This window comes from Agelaius tricolor, unplaced genomic scaffold (assembly GCF_023055355.1).
Source record: "Agelaius tricolor isolate 1412-34295 unplaced genomic scaffold, bAgeTri1.0.p SCAF_6, whole genome shotgun sequence".
Taxonomy (NCBI): Eukaryota; Metazoa; Chordata; class Aves; order Passeriformes; family Icteridae; genus Agelaius; species Agelaius tricolor.
This window is the reverse complement of record NW_027269266.1, coordinates 16764861-16787279: the sequence shown is the minus strand read 5'-3', so window position 1 is coordinate 16787279 and position 22419 is coordinate 16764861. Positions and strand designations below refer to the sequence as shown.

The window sequence follows — 22419 nt, the reverse complement described above, 5'->3', positions numbered from 1 at the left end:
ACCTCACTTTGCATCTTCTGAGCCTCCTTTGAAACTTGATACATTGGTGTATCCACAAACTCCAACATTGATCTGCCTTTAGATTTTTCATAACTTTCTTTGTACTTGACCTAGTAAAATTAAAATAAAGTCTGTTAGCAGCTGAGAGAATATGAGATCTGATTGCTTCCCTTGGCAAGAAACAAATCCTGTCTTAGCCATCCTCCTTAGATATTTTGATTTGGAAGACTTTTCCCAAACCTAACCTGTTGGTCAGTTAGATACGGTAATATGTTTTGGAGTCATTTATTCCTTTTCTACACAATTCAGACCTAGAAATTGTGAACTTTGAAGACAACAGGAATAAGGAGCATCAAGTACAATCCTTAAACCAATTGCATGGGTTTGACCAAATGACCTATGTCTGAACACTTGGCAGCTTTTTAATGGGATCCCCTGCTGTTCCCATAAAACAACACATTTACTGTAACAGCAACGAAATCTGTTTCACAGCCAGGCCCCACAGGTCTTAGTTCCAGGCTCAGAAGTACCACTTTCAAATGCACTTTTGTTTATACCTGTGGGAAGGAGAAGGGAAGGAAAACTACTGCTTTGGTAGGGCCCTGTCCTGCAGCAACACTGCCCTCACATCTACCAGGGACTATGACCTTAGAGCTGGCAGCAAAATCACAGTGAAGGACACAGGGTTAAGACACCAACTTATTCCTTTATGCTAACTCACAAAGGAAATACACTTTGTTTGGAAACCTGGAGAACCCTTCTGAACTCCTTCATTCACACTCTTTTGATTAAGACTGGCAAACACATTACTTATCTCCATCAGTCAGTGTGGGGCATGATGGAATAGTCTACACAAGCCTTAAAGGAAAGCAAACAGGTACAAATCAAAATATTACATTTTTAGTGAGTAATGTAATTTTAATTTCTATATCTCTTCAAAAATAGCAATGTCTGAATTTCTCTTTCTCTGTCAGGCTTCTGCATTAAGACTGGGTCCTGCAAAAACACTCTCCTCTCTCCTCATGGGGTGCTTCTGATTGAATATGCACTGTACAACACTGAAATCCATTATGTGGCTTTGTGCATGATTCAACCACTGGTAAAACGCTGCATTTCTTTCTTTGCAAGATGTGTTCATTTGTGGTTGTGTACACCTGACTTTGAAGTACTGCATTTTTTTTGAAATGGATTTGTTCTGCAATGTCTGGGCTGAAATTCTAGAAACAATTGCTTTGCTTAAATGATTTCTTCTATTCATACTGAAACAAAAAAATTCAAAAAATGTTTTCATAGGCAAAATCCAGAAGGTTTTGAAATTTAAATACTATTTAAAATAACTGTGAAAGAAAAAACATAGAAGGAAGAAACTATACCTACAAACTGGGGAGTTTTACCAAATGTGAATTTAAAATATTGTGATGAAATTTAAAAAAAAAAGATATTATTAAAAATAGCTTTTGTACATTCTAGAGAAAATATTTTTCCTGCTAATCTAAAAGTCAGATGTTTTTATGTTCCATAGAAAATAAACATTGTTATTTGTATTTGAAGTGCAAAGGAACACATATGATGGTCTGGGTTTGCCTCCTAGTGGAAAGAACTATAAATGTCACACAACAAAATCACCTTAGTAGTGGGAACAAATTAAAATTACCTCCATCTACAGACACTGATCTCATACTTTTACTCCATCCCTCAGCTAATGGGAGAAAATTTTTAAGAAATTCTATAAAATCAACTTAGCTAAGCTCATAATGTTTTGCTACATTAAGCTAAACTACAAGCACCAGATTCAGTCTCTGAAGTTCTATTTATTCACCCTGTTCATTAAAATGAAATACATCTATGTTCCCCCCTTTTTAGCCTGTATTTCATAATTATCTCAAAGTCTCCACAATAGGAACAGTTTTAAAATGTGAAAAACATTAAACTAGCTATTCTACATATATCAAAGTGTCAAATTTTGTGTCTCCATAGTTCATACCAGAATTACATATATATCTGTCATGGTTTAACCACAGCCAGCCACACAACTGCTCACACACTTTTACTCCCATGGGATGGGGTAGAGAATCAGAAGGGTAAAAGTGAGAAAATTTGTGGTTTGAGATAAGAACAGTTAAATAATTTAAATAAAATAAGTAATAATAATAATAATAATAATAATAATAATAATAATAATAATAATAAACAGTAATAAAAGGGAAAAAAAAGAGGAAGAAAAAAAAACTCAAGGAAAAAAACCAAAATACGTAAATGAAAAAAAGTTCACTCACCACCAACCTATCAATGCTCGGCCTGCCCCTGAGAAGGAACCCCTAGCCAGCTTTCCCCCAGTTTATATACTGAGAACAACACTGTATGAATATCCCTTTGGCCAGTTTGGGTCAGCTCTCCTGGCTGACCCTGTCTCCTCTCCCAGCTTCTCATGCACCACCAGCCACCTCAATGGCAGGGCTGCATAAGAAGCTGAAAAGTTCTTGACTTAGTGCAAGCATTGTTCAGCAACAGCTGAACCACCAGTGTGTTATCAACACTGATGCCATCCTAAATCCAAAACACAGCACTGCACCAGCTACTAGGAAGAAAATTAACTCCATCCCAAGTGAAACCAGGAAATACTGTATGAAGGGAGAATTCTACCTTGTAATTTTCTTCCTCAACACAATAATAAAACCAGGATGAGTTTGACCTGTTCAAATCAGTTTATTTATATCCAAAGATGCCCATCAAGCTTTCCTCTTAACTGTTGGCATTTATTCCCATGGAAGTTGACTTGTATAACACCCTTGCCTTGAAATTACAGTGTAAGTGCTTCATAAAGTGTACAAACTTCTACACTTCAGGTCAATAAGAAAAACCATTCATTCAATCAACAATATTAGTTTATGAGTTTAATTAACCATATAGGTTTTAATGGAGAAAGGTATACTGCAGGGAAACAGAAAAATCAGGCAATTAGCAACCAGCTCTGTGTTTCAGAAGGGGAAAGAAAAAAAAAAAAGAAAAAAAAGAAAAGAAACAGTTTTTGGAAATCAGTTAACACAGGGAAGTCAGTTAGACTGTTTAGACTGTTTTTTACAATGGTGGCAGATTACAAAACAGATTTGGTATGAGCTGTGGAGAGCCAAGGAGAACACAAGGAATGTACTAGAGAAAGGCAGAAGAATAAACTGTGTTTAAATAAAAGCAATGACATGGGGAGGTCAAATCTGAGAAGGACTGTAAAAATGGGATTTCTTTACAAGACAACTATTTAGTGGAGAGCTTAGGGATTGGCAAAGCATTTGGTACAACTCTTCCTGTATCAAATAAAAATACCCGCCAGGATCTGGACAATGCAAAAATCATAGGTTTAGTATTTACAGAGCTGCCAGACAATCACATGGACGTTATGAATCAACCCCTCCAGGACAAAAGAAAGAAATTCATTTTGCAAGACATTATCTGCCTTAAGGGAAAGTCCAGAAATTTAGAGCTAAGATGATAAACTGATGAAGTCCATTCTTAGGGACGAACTAAGATGGACTCATTTAATCAACAAAAGGACTGCCAATCTTACCATACGCTAGAAGGAAACTAGATTTGGGCCAAAAAGTGCATGAAGAATTCAGGAAGAAAAGACTCCAACTCATTTATTACTCATACAAAAGGGGATAGTCAGTGTTACCTTCACAGAGAGAGTAAGACAGACAAAAAAAAGCTTCAATTCTCAAAAAAAAAACCAACACAAAAATCAAATATAGATGGATTGTTTTGATTATTTTAGACATAAGCAGGCACTGATTCAAAAGATGACCCAGTGTGCTCCTACTCATGAGAGTTGTCTATGAAACACTCAACTCCTGCCAACCATAGAGCAACCTTCCTTCCTTCCCAACACCATCCACTCATACCTCTCTGCAGTAGTTCTGCTGGCCTGCTGTGCTTTCTGGAGTGAAGATGACAAATGCAGCTGCCCACCTAACAGACATGCAGCATAGGTGCTCTTGGAGTGGGAAAGAACCTTCATCATGGCACAGGAGCCAAGAGTTTCCTAGCTCTTCCTGCTACTTCAACCCCCACCACGATCATATGGCAGACCACCAGCCCCATCAAGGGCCATGTCTTGCTATGTGGCAGAATGGAGCATGTGCCTATTTATCTGACCCAGTGCAGGAAGAGTCAGAAAGAGTCAGACAGTTAAGAGGAGAAAAAAGCTTAGCCAGAGAAGCCCAAAAGTAAGCTATGACTCCAGAGGCCATTCATGAAAAATGTCCAAATATGAAACTAGCACAATGGTCACTTCTGTTCAGAGACTTGCAGATGAAAGCAAGATCTTAGACAAAATGAGATTTGCAAGGAAAGAAGAATCTTAGGTCTTAGAACAAAGAGGAAAACAGTCAATATTTCAGATATATGAAAAGAACCACTCAACATCTGAAGTCTGTGTGATTCTTCCACAGTATATATTATCTGTTCTAATAACTGAAATATGTCTTCATAAAAACCTGTTTTTCTTCACTACACCTCTCATCTACTACAGTTACAACACTATTTCCCACTACATTTGAGAGCAAAAATGAGTTTCCTACCATGACTATACATAGCACATTCCTTACTAGATTTATTTTTCAGGTCATTCTTAAAAAGGCAACTTACATCACTCTGTGTTTTGCTGATATTTAAAGCATGGTTTAAATGCAGCAGGTTTGGTAGATCAGATGCTGGATCATGTAGGCTTTCCAAATCTTTCTTGTAGTTCACCTGGAAAGAAAATTCAGGTTATGCAAACTAAAGATTAATAAAATAATTCACAGTTCTGTATTACAGTATGACCATTCAGAAAGACAAAACATTAAGTGCTTGCCTGAACAATCTCTCCCAGCCACTAGATGGTGGTCATCTACTATTATTTCAAAGAAAAGGAAAGCCCAATATAGGACTCATTCTGCCGAGTAAGTACTTAGGAACTACTCAAACTTTTCCTCCAAACAAGGACACATTCAACAAAATCACACTTTGTATCACTTTTCAGGCTAGAATTAATTTTCTTCTTTTTTCCTCTCCCCTCCCTTCCCACTCCCTACTTAAATCAAGAGTATCTTCCTCAAGACTTTGGGTCTATTCATTTTAAACACCTTTAATTCTTATTCTTTTTCCCCAGCTTCAGGAATCACACCATCCAATTTAGAAGTTTGATATACAGCAGCTAAAGGGAAGTGCTCCTGGATATTTTATCCAATATAGATTGCTTGCAGCAAATATAAGCAATATGGTGACCTAAGGCAAAAGATAATTATTTAATGAAGCAGCAGAAAGTAACCTCCCATCAGCCTACAGCAGGACTTTCCATTCTTCTGAGAATGGAAAACCTGTAGACCTGAAGACCTGTATGCCCAACTTTACAGGAAGAAAAGCTACCTTACCTATCTTGGATGAGAAATCTTTTCAACTAATACCTTTAGTCATTTCCCCACATGTATCATGTTCCTCACTTCAATTTGCCCATTTCTTATAATAATAACTGCTTCAACCGATTTTTTTTACCACACATTTAGATTTTGGAAATATATCATCATTACATCATCTTCTGTACGCTTCCCAGAGCCAGTCTTTCCTGTTCCCATTGCATAGTACCTCACACTTCAGAAATGCTGGACTACAGAATGAAGGCTTCTCTTTTGGCTGTCTGGGATCACAGCCTCAAAGAAGAGATGGCGTTTTTAGCATTAAATATGCTTTTAAATATATCATCCCAAGAGCATTATCACTCAATATAGATGTTTTCTCCAGTCTGCCTCCAGCAGCAGCCACCCATTGCTGAACTTAGTCACTGCTGTATTTTGTAATACCATTGAGAAGATCAACCAGAAGAATGAAGTCTAAAAGACAGACATCCAAATCTGAACTGCTCATGTAACCTCCTTCTATAACCATTGGAGAGATGACAGTACTTTGCTCCTCTAAAGACAGGCACTTCTAACAGGTGAGAAGAATTGACCTCTAGACATGTTTATTTCTTTCCTGAATAAAAAGGGACTAAGTACAAGGCAATTAGCTCAGAGTAAGAGGTCACACCTTTTGACACACAAAATTAAGCGAGACGAATCTCATCTAAAATGGTTATGAAAAACTCTTCAGGCCCTCAGTCAGAAGCAGAGGAAGAAATTGGTAACATGCTGTACCTGCTACACACTGTATAGCAGACATTGTAACTCAGAGGAATTCAGGGGATGAAAAAAATAAATTCTACCTGTGAACAAATGTTTCATTATTCAGGATGCAAATGCACATAAAATACAAAGCAAATTAACTTACATCACTTGCCAAGGAGGATGCAATCTGTGCTTGCTTGAAGGAAGCACTGTCAAGAGGATTGTAATGGTGACTCTTCATTTCCTTACTGAACTTCTCTTTGTATTTTACCTTTCACAAGAACAAATATGTCTAATGTTAAAATGTAGCACTTAAAGAAGGCAGAGAATTCAGACTACAAAGAAGCTTATTAAATGCAATTACTTTATTTATAAATCTTTAAACAAAGTTTAAAGAAACTTAGTTTACCCACACCTGTGACAGTCTTGTGTTGGTTTCAAATTAAGTTTTATATATCTGATGTTTACTAAAATTTTAAGATTGTCATATGTGATTACTGGTGCTGAGGGATGTATAAAAAGAAAACAGAAACAAGACCATAGGACTCACATGAGTAATCAAATAAAACAGAACTCTTTGACTAACAATAGTCAAATTGACTAGCAGTACTCAAATAAAGAATCAGTTGATTCATAATGAACACCAAAATTGTGGTTTTAACAAAAAAAAAAATTCTAAGGTGAATAAATTCAAACATTTGTAAAACAAATCACTTGTAAATTTTTCAACTGCTTGAAAGTGGGAAGCCAGAATCAAACTTCCACCACCAGGCCCACATGTCACTCCCACTATGTTAGACTGCCACCAGTACTGCCAGTCTATTTTTAATTCTGCCAGAAATTTCCCAGAGGACACTGAGGAATCCCTCTGTAGTACAGTCCTTTCTTGGGGATAATGCCCACCTCATTACAGTGCTGGAAAGCATAATTAAATGACTGCCTGCCATCACCTTCATCATCTTTTTCTTCTCACTCAAAGAAAAAGGGGGAATGACAATACTTGTAAGAGGAAATAAGCAATACAGAAATATGGAGACATTGGCAGTAAAGGTAAATAAGTCACAAAAATTCCATAAAACATGCTGAAAAACTGCATTCAGAATCTAAAAATATGAAATTGAACAAATCACTATCTCCCTTCTTTGCTTCCTTTGTGAGCGATCATCAAACATCTGGAGACTCTGCACACATGTCTGCTTCTTTCCAACAGCTGGGCATAATGGAGGAGAATAAAGTTCAGTCTGAATTATGCTGCTTTCATGAAGTTTAGGCAGACACCTGATATCTGAGCCTATGCAACATCCATTATAATTTACCACGCTCTGCACTAAATAAATACATGGATTCTTCCCTACTCCTTTTTTCTCTATTCCCACATGAATGTCTGATAAAGTGGTTAAGCCACCTCAAACAATCTTCAATTTTTTTTCTCAGCCTTAGTTGTGGGAAGAGGGTTTTTTTCCCTTTTCAGTTCTTCCTTGCCTCAAAAGACCCTCAACATGATTCAGCTTATGCAACCTCATTAATGAAATAGTGGACATTGCGGGTAAAGATAATCAGGATAACAAGAAACCAAAACTAAGCTACACAAACAGGAACCAGCCATGTATGTTCAAGCACTATATTACTATTCCAGCACCTAGTTAATTTTTAGAAGTAAGGAAATTCTAAAACACTGTTACTTTTAAAGAGAAACTTTATCTGAACACATGATGAACTTCATAATCTTTCACACTAACAGAAGAAGAGAGTATCTATTGCCTTCTGGTATATTCATCTGGTTTATATTGTTTGATATTTGCCTTGGCATTGGATCAAGTGCAAAAGCATATATCTGAATACAAAGACAAAGGCAAATCCATGCTCTGTATGAGCAGTGAAGGAATAAATCAGAGTGCTTTTCTCTCTTAAAAGGTGTATCCAAAATTTGCCTTCTAATGAAAATCAGGCAGTGCTGTAATATGCCATTCAAAAAGCCAGAGATCAAGACAGCTGGGTGAGCAAAACTGTCTTTTACTCCTCTACCCACATCACAACAACACCAAGCATAAGACTTTAAACATCCAGCTACTACAGGCTGCCTTCTCCTGGCCAATAAATGCCTCAAACAGTGCACACAGACCAAATGCACAACATGGTATTGAAATTCTTGTTAGGTGGGAAAGCATTGGTGCCTAAGGGACCTCTCCTCACAACTGGCTTGCCATCTTCCATCTTCATTTCATGCCATCATTAAAAATTTTTTAGCAGTACATTTCAATCTAGAGGTTCCAGTAGCAGCCCCTCTTCAGAGTCACTTCAGATCACACTGCTGCCACTGAAGGACAGAGGGGGGACCAGTGAACCCAGTCGTCACAGGGCCCCATATCCTGATGTCCAGGAGGGTTTCAAAACTAAAGGAACCCCCCAGCCAAGGTGAGTGTAAATGTTCTGGTTGCAGTAGGGCTGTCTTACAGCCCCAGGCCCTGCTGCCTGCCCTGGCTGCTCAGCTCATTGCCTTGGCTCCCCTCCCCATCACACGGGTCACTCTGGGCAAAGTGGAGCACAGCAGTAAGATAGACAACCCTGGCAGTGTCTCCAGAGCACTGCAGCAGCCATTTAACTGACCTGCCATAGGGGACTTGTTGCATTGACAGCTATGTAGATGTACACTTTCTCTTTTATTACCATTTTTCTGGTTCTTTCTCCCTTTTCAAAGGAAGCGTGGGGTGGGAGAGAGTGAAGAAAGAAGAGCAAGCCCATGGATGAGTCATGGTGAAGGAAACCACGCAGAATTCATCATCCTTTTGAACAGGGTAAATGCAGTTTAAAGAGAGGAAACATGCCTGAGAGAAAGAGTTCTGAATAAAAACAAGGAAGAAAAATACCTCATATGATTTCTAAACCATCTGAAAGGGGGAGGTCTTTGCAAGGCTATAATATGGTGGAAGAGCAAGCAAGTGGGAGTAGAATTGACAGTTGTTAGTGGACACTTACCTAAAAATTTCATCATTAACCAAAAGCTTTACTTTAATGAGGGCTTAAAAGGACAGTTACTTGTTTACCATCCTCATTAAAGTCTTAAGTTTGTTTATTTTTTTAGAGATTATATGGTGGGGGTTAATTTAAAAGAAATGCGTGGAGGTTGCTCTCTAAAGACTCCTTAAGAAAGAGCAGACTCTGCAGGCTTTTATCACAACAACATCCCTGAAAAACCAAACTGGAATTAAATAAGGCCTGGATAAACAAACTTCTCATCAGCCTTGCCCAAAACCTATAAAAGTCAGAATTGCAGCTGGACAGAGCAGTGTCTTTTGAAGCTTAGCAGCAACATTCCTAAATCAAATCTGTAGTTCAAAGCTGTTCACACAGGGAGTGTTCAGTTTCAGAAGTGGATGACATCACCCACTGTTCAGATTTACAAAGAAACTACAAAAATTGAATCATTCAACCACTAGGATCCCATGATGAAGCAGACACTTGCAGCTAAAGCATTTCCTCATGACCATATGAAACCATCTTTAAAAAAGGAAAAAACCTGTCAGAGCACATATATATTGAAGGAAATGTAGCATAAACAAAGAGCAAAATTGAAACATTCATTGCTAAAAGCACTAGCAGAGTTTAAAGCAAAGAAGACTGAGAAAATCCTAGGCTCTTCGGGTTGTTACTGAAAAATCTCAGAGAAGGTGCATTTTGAAAAACATTCTACCCCTAACAGTTTTATCCTTAAAACAATAAGCATCAGATTCAGCAACAAATATGAATATCCAAAATTATTTATCTTAAAACCAGTTGCTAAACACCATAAGAGGAATACTTCATATCAGCTCTTTGAAAAAGCTAATAAAACACATTAAAAACATAAAGAGGGCATGAACAAGAGCTTGTTTTAATTAAAAAATAGAAAAAAATAGCCCAAATTATACAATGCACACTTGGCAAATTGACAAGCTCAATGTTTTCACAAGGGCTAACACAGTTTCTGTTTTAAATTTCATTTAAAATCAACAGAAAAGAGTTACCACATGCTGTGGGTAAATATACTAGTTCTGGGAGCTATTATTTTTGCTGCTGTTGTTGTCAAAAGCTTTGTTAAATAAAAAATAAAAAGGAAAGAAAGGAGAGAGAGAGAAAACAGTGATTTCTGTAGAGCCTTGAGTGCCAGTCAAACATTAACACTATTTTCTTCGCTTTGTTTGCTTTCCTGCTTGCCTTGATTGCTTTCTCCCTTCGTTACACCCACACTGCCTGACCTCTTCTTGCTCCTGTTCTCTATACTCCCTAAATTACCTACCCATATGCACCACATTAAAACATGTTATCATCTTCTCTTCCCATTACATCCATCAGAATTGTCAACTTTGCAAATTTACTGTGAGGGTCAAATAACTAATATTTCTCTGCATGTCGCAGCTTATAGATTCATGCAATTAAGGGAGATTATCAACTTTCAACACAAAAAGTTTATGATCTTCCCATTTTCTGAGAAACAAATGGAAACTCTAAAAGCCAGAAAGTCTGGAGACAATAAAGAGATCATTAACTTTACCCTTTTTAAATCTTGTAAGTGTTACAAGCCTGTTTCATGATCCTTGCAGGAAGAGGACTGAAATGACTGACCCGTATTTAGATCTCTTTTTCTCCTCTAGCACAGGTGCATTCCTCATTCTGCCTCACCACCCAGCTCTTTGGACACAGGGGTCATCTTCATTTTTCTGTGGTCTTGATTTATGATTATCGTGTCGAAGTGTTATAATTATTCAAATAATATATAAGAACATTAGACAACTCATGGCCACTGCCTTCCCTTCAGAGGACATGGGGGAATTGCTGAGTGCACCTCCCTGCTGCTGAGAGCTGCCCAGCATTTGCACCCTCCACCCTACAGCGTCAGGCTGAGGTGCTGCCCCCTCTTCTGAAAGCACAGTCCCCATCACACACATTGCAAAGCAGCCACAGCAGCTTAGACTGAGGAGAGGACAATGCAAGAAAGGATCCCAAAACTTGGATCCAGGGCCAGTGACTGCAGAGTTCAGACCACCAAGGTTTAATAAGAATCTTCTTTACAAATAAACCAAATATAAGATAGATTTTGTCACCTTCTCCTTTCCTGTCACACCTTCTGCACTATTTGGACTCTCTAAAGAAGTTAAAATTGCACAGTGAATGCTGCCTTCCACAGAAGATGTCAAGTAGAACTGCTGCCATCCCAGTTCCTGGCAGTGAAGAGGCCCTATTATAAAGCATTTGCAGATGCAGCTTGCATTGTCCAAGATAAAAAGCACATCTAATAAAAACGAGATAAAGAGTGCATTGATGAAGCCTTCCACGTAGCTGGCTCAGCAGCCTGCAGGATCTCATGATCCAGCTGTTATTTTTCACTTGTGATTGTTGGCCACAATCTCACGGGTACCAGGCTTGGGAAGATGGAGAGGGCTATTGGAAAGGGTTACAGCCTGGTCTCATTGGCAAAAACAGGCAGCTGCAAGCTCAAAGGAGTGAGCTGCAAGGACAGGAGTGGGTAGGCAGCCATTGAGTAGATATAAAGGACATTACACACTAAATTTGGATATGGACCCTTTTAAAAACCATTGAGCATGTTTGCTAAATGACAGCCCCATTTCCTGTAAGTGACACTCAGGTCTGAGCAGCATCACAGTGGCTCTTGCTAGAAAGTACAGGCTGACTTCCAAGCCTGCACAATGCTAAACACAAAATAATCTCTTAGCAGACTTGCCCATCAGCAGAGAAATGAGAATATGATCCACTATAAAATAGAAGACAGAAATCTATTTGAAAAACACAAACTCATTTTGATTCTGGGCACATCACCAAGAAAGCAATAAAAAATATTTATTTCCTTCTTTTTCTCCTTGAGTAATGCTTCAAAGTTTACAATGGTGTGAATGCAGCAGGTATCTAAGGATAACAGCAAAAGGAGCTCTACCTCCTGCAGACACTGCACTGTTTTTCAGCTTATTCTCTATGACACATTATCCTCATTTTATGCTAGTTCTAGGGAAGACATTTAGTATCTGGCCAAATCACAGGTATTTTTTACATATCACTGGTATTGAGTCTGTCCTAGAATATACACTATTTACACTTGAGAGGTTTTTTGGCTCTGAGAAGGCTGACACAGCCTTCTTCAATCAAAGGGCACTATCCTCCTCTTACAGGAGGGCAGTTCCTGGGTTTTCAAAAGCTCCAAGGGTAGCTGGACAGGATTACTAGCAAGGATTATGCAAGGCACTGTTAAAGAACTACTTCAGACCAAAAAAAAGGAGGTGGGGAAGAAAAAAAATCCAAAAAACAGATCAGCAGTGAAAAATCTGTTCTCACAATGTCAGGATGATCTGTAGTAGAGATCTTATGTGTACATCTTATGAGTAGAAAACTACTAAGAGGAAGAGGGAATATTTCTATTTCAGATTTCTTTTTAGTTAAGGACTTTTTTTTTTGAGGTTAATATATAACAGTAGTACATAAAAGGTTCAGTTTCAGGGGGAAGGAAGGCGGGTGGTTTACATGTCAGGCCAAATTCAGATCCCATTACTCACATTAGCAAGCAGCTACACAAAAGACCTCAGTTACTTCAGTGGGATTAATCACAGGGTAAGGTTCCACTCAAACTGAATGAGGAGCAAAATTTGCCTCTAAATTACATACAGTTAATATTTTAGAAATCCTAGAAAATCTGTATAAATATACACCATCTCCATAAGAGACAAGTTATAGTCAAAGTTCATTGTATTTTTGCTTCAAAATGTGTATTTTGTTTCCTAAGAATCCAAAATTTACCAGTCATTGCAATGCTAAATGAAAAGTTTGAGAACATAATCTTCAAGGCCATTAGAGATAATCATCTGAAAATGTAAGTATTTCTCTGCATTACTAGGAATGAGATATTTGGATTAAATCATTGTAAAATGATAGAGAATCTTACTTGGCTTAAAAGTTTTGAAACTCCTTTAGCATGTTCAAAATCAGGTCTTCCAAGCACAGCAGACTCCTTATTCAGCTCTCCCCTTCCTTTCTTGTACTTTGCCTTAAAAATTAAAAAAAAAGGGGGGGGGGGGGGGGGGGGATATGAATCACTAATAAATTGTTTGGGTTTGGTTTATCAAGAAAAATGATAAAATTTCTACTAGCTTTTAAGCATTAAAGCTAGTAGAAAAAGTCTCACATAGTGGTCTGAGTTGACTACTGTTCTAATCAGCTCTGAGTAAAGCCCTTCTCAGCGTTCAGCTCCTTAACAATATAATATTTATTAATTGTAAAACACAATGTGCAGCATTCACAGAATTCAATTTTAACCAAATGCACAGCTTAAGCCAGAGAAATACTGTCCTCCCGATCAAGGCAGAATGAGTCACAGTGGCTCAGCATTTCTTATGACAGGGTCTACAGTTAACCCAAGATGATTTGCAGCAGCTGAAAGTAGTCTTGAAATAAAACTAGTCTGAGGGGCAACTTTTTTGAACGGTGAGGTCAAATTCCGCTCTCAGTTTTAGCACTGCGGTCTCGCTGGATGTCAGTGAGACTGCGCTGGTGTCACAGAGCTGAATTAGTCCCGCAAGGTTAATGTTACCTGATCTCTCCAGCTGAACTGCCTGCCATGCAAACTGCTGCAATTTTTCCCCACAATGTATCGGAAAAAAACACAGATGAATCAACAATGGGTGCTTTGCAATGCCACAACCTAAATTACCCATTGCCTAAAACAGGCTTCTTGCATTACTCAAGCACTGTGAATCAGCAAGGACACATCATAAGAATAGACTGGAAGAAATAAAAGTTCCAAAGCCACTCTAATTCTAAGAGCATTTGAACAGCAATTAGTAAATTTGAATGCTGCAGAACACTTAGTAGAAGTTCTTGGTTTTCAAAAAATCTTGAATATTGAAAGGTGAATTTCAATCTCTTAAATCTGTCTCTCCAAATGTGTCTAGTCAGCCTCACATTTAATTAACTACTTAAAAACTTGACTCAGGGCTTTAAGTATATATATTGTTTGGCTTGTCTACAATAAAATACTGAACTGCATCACACACTGCTGCTTCTTAAACTGCTCCTTCACCTGTCTGTTAGCCAAGGTCACAGTGGAAGGGCAAAGAATTTGAGAGGAGAGTTCAGGGAGGAGAGCCCCTATGAAAGAAGCAGCATCCCAACAGCTCTTGGAAGGACAGCAGGGAATTACATTTTCCTGTCACTGCTGGGTGAGATGGCAAAAGGAAGGGGTATCCTGGGATCCCAGTTTCTCTCATACCGAGGCAAAAAAAGGTTTGGGATGTCTTCTGAAGGGCAGTATAGCATACAAGCACATGACTTATCTTGAGAATGATTATCACAAATAAAGATGAAACAAAACCAACTTTAACAATTTTCATGTTGTCCTTACATCAATTACCAATAATTTCAAAGTTCATACTGTCAACATCTAAAAAGGAGAAACCTATGGCTTTCTAGCCTGCCAGGCAAGACTGGTTTGTTTTGGTTATGTTTGATTTCATTTAATCAAATCTCCCTAGCAGATTTGGGGGTGCACATTTTCTGTTCAAAACATTTGAGAATTCCAGTAGCATTCTAAAAAAATCTGATTAAAATTGGGGAAAAAAAAATTACATGTCTAATAAATAGAAAGAGAGTAAAAGGAGAACATACATCACTTATTATCTTTGTTATCTCAGTTGCCTTCATTATGTCTGGTCTGTTCAGCACTTCAGTGTACCTATGAGTGTCTTGCACATCCTTCTTATAAGATACCTGTCAAAGAAAATACAGTTTTGTTTAAAATAAACAATAAAGTTTGAAGTCTACATATAAGCTTTGAATGACTGGTCAAATCAGACATCAAACTAAAGAGAACTCCACCGAATTTATTCCAATAGAGTTCTGCTTGACAGGGATTGTAAGGTAAGACCCACACACAAGGCAACACGATAAGGAAGAAATTCAGAAGCATAAAATACAATTTGAAAAAGAAAACTGGTTTTGCTTAGAAGCACAGTGGAAAATTAAAAGCATTGCAAAGACACAAATATTAGGTTTTACCATAAAATTTTACAGGACTTTTAAGAGTATAGGAGTTTTCTTACTATGTTGTACCCATTTTTAATATAAATTAGCTCCTCCTCTGATACTGAGTACTGCAGCTTAGCAGATTGCAGCTACACTGAAGAGAAACTGTAATTCTGTCATAGGGAGTTTCTCTGTCAGTACTAGACAGCCATGTAGCTCGTATGGAATTCAATGATACAACTCCACCTCAGCATGCCCACAACACCACTGACTTGCTCCTTTGCACAATCATGGGAACAAGAAGGCTGAGAGTTCCAGCATGTTGAGCACACAACTGACTCTTTCTGTTTGTGCAAAGCCACTACCATAATGAATGGGCTCAGAAACCTTTGGCCAGAAGGCTCAACCACAGATAGGAGAGTCCAAACATTCTCCATTTAGCAAAGCGATCACAGGAGCAGCATAGACCTCAGGGACATTATAGAGCTCCATAAGGCATCCTGCTTTTCCCTCCTCAAGGTTTGTCAACTTTTTCCTGCTCTAGCACATGTGCCAATCTAAGCCAATTTCCAAGGGCTGTCTTACTGGATTATTCTTAGTGACACTCTGTCCCTGGTATTCTAAAGCGTCTGACAAATTGAAGTTTCAGACAGAAGTTGGACAACATAAAATAAAGTTTAGAGGAAATAGGAAGTAAAAGAATATTTCATCCTTTACTGAGAAATCTTTTAGATTTTCTTTTGTTGCTTCACAAAGTTAATCAACCTCTCAAGATAGTATTTCACCAGCAAGAAAGTTCTCAGCTTGAAGTTTCTTATTATAACCTCTGCTCCTACTTCCAATGTATAGTTTCACTCTGAGTACAATACAACAAACTCATAAACTGCAGTATTCAGTGACAAATATACTTCATAGAAATGGTATTGCAAAAAGAAAAGGAAAAAAATTCACTTTTTGGCAAATATTTTACATGCAACAGGAAAGTAATTTTGCGTCCATATGGCTTCAGCTAAGCAGACAAGCTAAACAGGCTTCACTGTTGGCTGCCTGCCCACAAATAGATCTTATAATTTTTAATCTGCCGTGACACACAAGTGTAATCACTAATAAAAGAAACAAATAAATAGGTTTGATCATTCAGCCCAAATTATCATATACATACAAAACAAAAGTTGATTCTTCCAGCTGGTGTAAACCACTGGAACTTTTGTTTTAGTTATGTTTAGATTTTCTCTAATTTTTAAGAAACTAGAGGTAGAGAGAAGCATTTGCAATTCAGGACTTTACATGAATTTAGTTAATTATATGCTGTTCATCCTAATGACCACATGAGGTGAGGTGAAAACCACAAAGGCAGCAGAAACAGGTTTCTGAATAGCACCCTATGATCCATGTAAATTGCAAATTAAGGGCCAGCATATGTGCTCAAAATAGAAATTAGGAATGCAGTGAATTTAACATCAGAGAATCAAGAACAGTGGTGATAAAGTTGAGGAAATGTGGTCACTTATTGCTCCCAAATGACATGATCATATAGTACATGAAATAATGGATTGTGGTTAATTTCGGGGAAAGGAAGGGGGGGGGGGGAGAAATAAGACAGTGACAGTCCTTTATATTTCACCATTTCCAATTATATTAGATGCAAGGCCAATTGCTATATCTTTCCCTGAGTGAATTATTATTCTTCCTGCACCTAAACCAGTATACCTATTACTTATGTCTGAGGGAAAGTCATCTAGCATTTTACAAATGTCTGCAATATATATTTGCTCCATTCTGCAGCTTGTCATACTCCAGTGAGAATAAAAATGTTATGCAGCAGAACAGTAGTTTGTCAGAGGTAGGCCAAAGAAAGAAAAAATATGTTTCCCATTTCCTGAATAACCTCAATCCCTGGATGCTGACCCTCTCCCATTGGGACACTCTGCTGGCCTCTATTACACAGCTGCTATTCTGTTCCATCTAGTGATTTTTTTTTAATAGTGCTATGTTAGAACAGTAAAACCAGAGCTATTCTGAGAGAGCAGGGGAACAGATGTAGACAGGGCAAAGCAACCAGCTTGGTGTGTGCACCCATGGGCATCAGAAGATGGAAAGTGAAGAAGCCCATGAGGGGGGAAAAACAACAAAAAGAAAGGAAACTCCCAGAGAAGGAGCCATCTTTTGTCCTGAGCTGGTTCAGGCAAGAGGCTCATGCCCTGACTGGAATTTCCAGGCATTACACAATGTCCTTACTCAATCTTCACTTCAAAGGGTCACTCAGGCTTTACCAAAAAATCAGCAAAGGCTCAAGAATTGCTCCACTTCATGAGGACCACAGTATACAAAAAAATTGTTCCAGCTGACTCTTGCATAGGAAAAGTAATTGAGATAACAATTTTAGAGCAGCAGTGAAAGACCAAATGGAGAGTTATGGCCAACCAGTGGGAAATGCAAGCAAGGAAGAAGGAGCAACTAAAAAGGAAAAAAAATGTACCATCTTGAGTTTTGAAGCTGAAAATAGTAAATTACAGATACTAGCTAAATTTAAAGTGGGTTTCAACCCAGTTTGAAATTACAATAAAAAGTGGTTACATTGTTGAATATTATTGTGAAGCAATAATTGGAACAAAATCATTTCTCATCTTTAATCCCAAATGTGATTACGTACCCACATACTCAAATGTGAATTGCAACTGGTTTTTGCAAAGCATGGAGAATATTCAGGGCCTGCTCATAATTACTAGACTGATTTTAATAGGCCAAACCTCAAGCTCTTATAAAATGCATAAGGTCTAGTGAGGATAAACATGCTGATCTAGTTACTCCAGCAGGGTCTGCAAGATGCTTCACCTTACATGAATACCAGTGAAATGCACTTCAGTGCCATAAAGTAAACAGATTCCTAACAGTGCTGCAAAACATCTCAGACTGTCAATCAACAAACAGAAACTTTTACATAGTGAGCCAAGCAAACCTGGGTTTAAGAGATTCAAACCTTTCTTGAAATCTTTTATCTTCTCATTTATTCCAACACCAAACTCGTCCAAACAATACATAATAAATTACTCAAATATGCACAAACAGCTATGAACACATTTTGCCTTCTAAGGATTCAGCAAGAAATTGGGCACACCTGTCTGCACAAGAATTTGTCTCTTACTGTTTGTCCCTGATTAGCATTTTCTAAGAGCTGCTAAGGCCACTAACTAATGGCCTGTCAGCTGTGTCTCTGCCCTCTTTCCTCTCATCTACACTTTAGGGTCCATCAACACTAAGAAAATGACTAGCTGGTGACAATCATCATTGGCAACAGCTTTTCTAATTCCTGCTCAAATGATGTTGAAAACTGTTTTCCGGCTTGTGTAAAAGAGACAAACACATTTCTGGCCCATTACAGATTGATGCAGTCATCCTTTCCAGTAATGGGCCTTAAAATTGATTGGTCCCAATTACACCAGGAGTAAACATCATTTTCAGCACCAGTTGGAAGTGGTCCAGGGGGACCTGCTGTTGACAACCACTGTCAGCAGAAAGTTTGTCAGTGAATGGTGATTTTTCTAACACAGATACTGAACAGAGAGACAGAAGAAGCCTGAATTTACCATGATCTGCCCCAAAACAAACATTAACATTTGGGTATGTTACTGATGGTTTTTAAGCACATCCACTTTAAGATCTGCTGATTTGGTTTTATCAGAAAGAATGTACTTTTTTTGTGTGTGTGGACTGTGACTGCACTATACCCTGAAAATTAAAAACAACTTACTCCTAAGACAATATAGACATCTTAAATATTCAAATTTAGATGGTGAGTGAAACATAAAAATTATCATTACTGATCTCATGTAGAGTGGAGAGTGTATATATACACATCAGAAGTTTGCCCAGCTGTCAACTAATATTTCTAAAAAAGCACTCTTTGTAGATAAGCATAAGAGAAAAGATACCTGGGCCTTAAAATCAGATGTGCAAACTGCCTTTTAAATGTCCACAGATGAGAGTACTGCAGTTTCCTTATTTGTAAAATCAGAAGATCACATCCTTATTTCATACCATTAGTGTTGTGAGGAGAATGAGTCATTTTAACAAAGCAGAACATTTAAACTGCTGTACAAATATTAACATTGTTTTCCTATTCAAAATGCCCAGTGATGGACCAGGTCATGGAACAGACAAAATCATGATGCACAGCTTTGAGTACCTTCATCAAATGCTGTGTGCAGCTTCCACAGGGACCCAACATAGCACATGGTTTCTTTGCTTTAGAAATGTAGTTGTCATGTCATTTCACCATTCAACTACATCCTTCCATTCACATGGTACTCAGATACACATAAAGCAAAAATGTGACATGGCACTGTTTTAAGACCACCACTTAGTTTTGGTCCCAAGTTTGGAAACTTCCAGATGTGTTAACTGATCAGCTCAGCACAGACAAAGTAGGCTGATGGTCCCTACTTCACTTTTCTGAAAATTACTTTGTGTGCCAAAGTCACATCATTAACATTAACATTCACTTCACAAAACACAAACACAATTTATAGAGAAAAGTACTCTGGTTTGGATAAACATGCTTGCCTTCAAGCATTATGTAGTATTTCAATTCTTTTTGCAGTATATTTCCTGTCATTAGAAAAGTTACTTGTGTTCATTTGAGAGCAATTTTCTTCAGACTAAGTATGAAAAAGAGAAAAATTATTTTATTAGACATTATCACATTGTTCAGGAGTTTTTACAGTATTTCCCTGTTACCCAGTTTCTGCCCAAACGTATTAATGATGCCTATAAACATGCCCAGCATGATAATGATATTCAAAGTGGTGTGAAGGCCTACAGCACTTGACAGTTTCAAAATGTCAGCACAAATGCATGGTGAGCTGAATACAGTTTTAATTTTGAAAGGAAATTGGACATTTCACAGGGTTGAGTATAAATGTCAGCTTTATTTAAAGGCTGAGTAAATAGTCTTAAACACATCCTAATCCTCTTAGATGCAAACCCTCCATGTAAAGGTTGAATTGAGTTGGCAGAGCATTGTAGGTAAACATGCATTCTGCTCCCACAGGTAAACTGTGCAGAATGGTGGATAAAAGAGCTTTGTCCTTCTAGCTGCCCAGTAGTTTCCCTTCTTTTTCTCTGCACTTTCAAAGCTGTGATTACACAGATACCCTGTGTAAAAAAGTTTGGAAAGACAAATGCTCCATATTTGGGATGCTCACTGTTCCATGTTCTGACTCCGAGATGAAAACTCACGTGGTTCTTAATTAAACCTGTACTTACAAAAGAAGAAATCCTCAGCTATTCACCATGATGCCCAAATATTACCCACAAGAGATGTGTGCTTCTGCTGAGCAATGACAAGATTTACATGACTTGCTCCCTTATGTGTGATAGATATTTGTCCATTGCACTGCAGCTACTCATGAGCAACCAGAAAGAATCTGTTCTTAAACACATTAACTGGTTAGAGTTTGCATTTGGATGACTTATTTGATTTTTTGAAGTTTGCTCAGGCTGAAAATAATTTCCCTCATATTTTTTCATTATTTCTAACACGCTTTAAAAGTTCTCATTTATCAAAACATCCTTCCCTCCCATATCTTCCTTCATTTCCTTTTCCTTTTTTTTTGCTTGTTTTAAGGGTGAAAGATGAAACAACTGCATTTCATTTATCCTCACATCTGTAACCTGCTCTCCTTAATTCTATTAGCAGGTGATATACAGCTGTAGAAGGGGAATAGGTTTTGCACTAGCATACTAACCCTCAAAGTATGATGAATTTGCTACAGGAACTTGTCTCATATTCCTCCTAGTCCCTTCTCTGAGAGGGATTCACATCTCTCTTTCCAGCATTATTTCCTTTCCTAGCAGTTCACCATCATTCCTACTGCTAGGTAAATAAAAAACCTCTGGCTTCTGGGGAAAGGCATTCACATTCCCAGCTCTAGGCTCTGTCAGCATGACACCCTGATGCTTCCAACAGCAGAAATGGACAGTGTTTGACAGGAAGAGGGAATTCTGTAATCAAGGCAGGTTGCAAATTACTGCTGGGAATTCCATTGCAGGTATTTCCCAGCAGAAGAAAAAATTATTCTTCAAACATAATGCTTCCCTGAAGTTTTCCAGTAGCCTTTTAATCAGCAGCCAGCTGTCAAGATTCTGCACACAGACATACATCTTAGCACTGACATTTAGTTTTCAGCCCACATAACCTTAGAGTGTTTGTTGCACTGTTAGTAGGAGAAGATGGGGTAAATATAAGATAATTTAAAACGAACACCAAAGCTATGTTTTCTACATTGTTAGCAGCAAACAAATATCCCATTTATCTAACAAAAAAGTGTTGTAAAATGACATGCCTGCCTCAATTGATTTGGTTACCTAAACAAGAATGGAACTGGATCATAACTTTTAAGGTTACACATCAGCTCTTCTTACAAGCTTTGTGTACCCCTTAAAATGCCATCACTATTTTAACCAATCTTCTCCTAAAATTTGTTTTTCTTACAACTAAGTTTTTACAAAACTTAAAACTAACATAAATTTTTTTTCAAAGTTGGGTCTGTATCATTCAAGAATAATCAGGGCAGCATTTCTGCCCCAAGCAATGATGCATTGAGCTAGTATTTGCTAGCTTGACCATGAAATCAAATGTGGCCTGATTCTAATAAGAAATATAAATACCATTATTAGGCTTTGATATTGTGAAAACCTTCAGAACTTCAGGAAGCTAACAAGCAGCTGAAAAAAAAGCAATCAACTTTCAAAATACTGCTAAGTACTCCTATTTATTTGTAAGTTATCTAAATAAAACTACAAGAATAAATATTTCTGTCAAATGGTATAAACCAGAGCAGGCATCAAACTGAACACTACAGCTCAAATTCTTTAAAATAAATCATTTATTTGTCTATTAAATTCTTTGGAAAATTCACTTGATACATATTCAGAAGATAGGAACAAACTTATTCATATGCATAAAAGAGTGCAAGAGCAGGGCAGAAACAGCTCACTTGCCTCCTCTACACAGCATCCCTGAAGAACTACCCAAGTACTGGCAGATGAAGACACTGAAACAACACTGGTGTACATTTAAACAAAAAACTTTATGCACTTCAAAAGTAGTGAATTCAGAAACCCTGTGCCTGCAATTTTATTTCAAGGTGATAGCACTTAGTTATTATTGATAAACAGTAACTATCCTTTTCCACTGCACTCAGAATAAAGTTCACATACTGTTACTCACATCACATATTATACACACACCATGTCCTAAATGACTTCAGAGCAAATA

At 37.8% G+C, this 22419-nt stretch overlaps 1 protein-coding gene across 1 annotated transcript in view; it reads right to left on the bottom strand.

Annotated features, from left to right (window-relative positions):
• The window catches only part of NEBL (nebulette), a 92310-nt gene that overhangs the window by 53524 nt on the left and 16367 nt on the right, over positions 1-22419 (bottom strand). Inside the window, 5 exon segments of the mRNA XM_071428843.1 lie at positions 3-110; positions 4642-4746; positions 6301-6408; positions 13066-13167; positions 14784-14885. Of these exon segments, the coding sequence (XP_071284944.1) occupies positions 3-110; positions 4642-4746; positions 6301-6408; positions 13066-13167; positions 14784-14885 (525 nt within the window).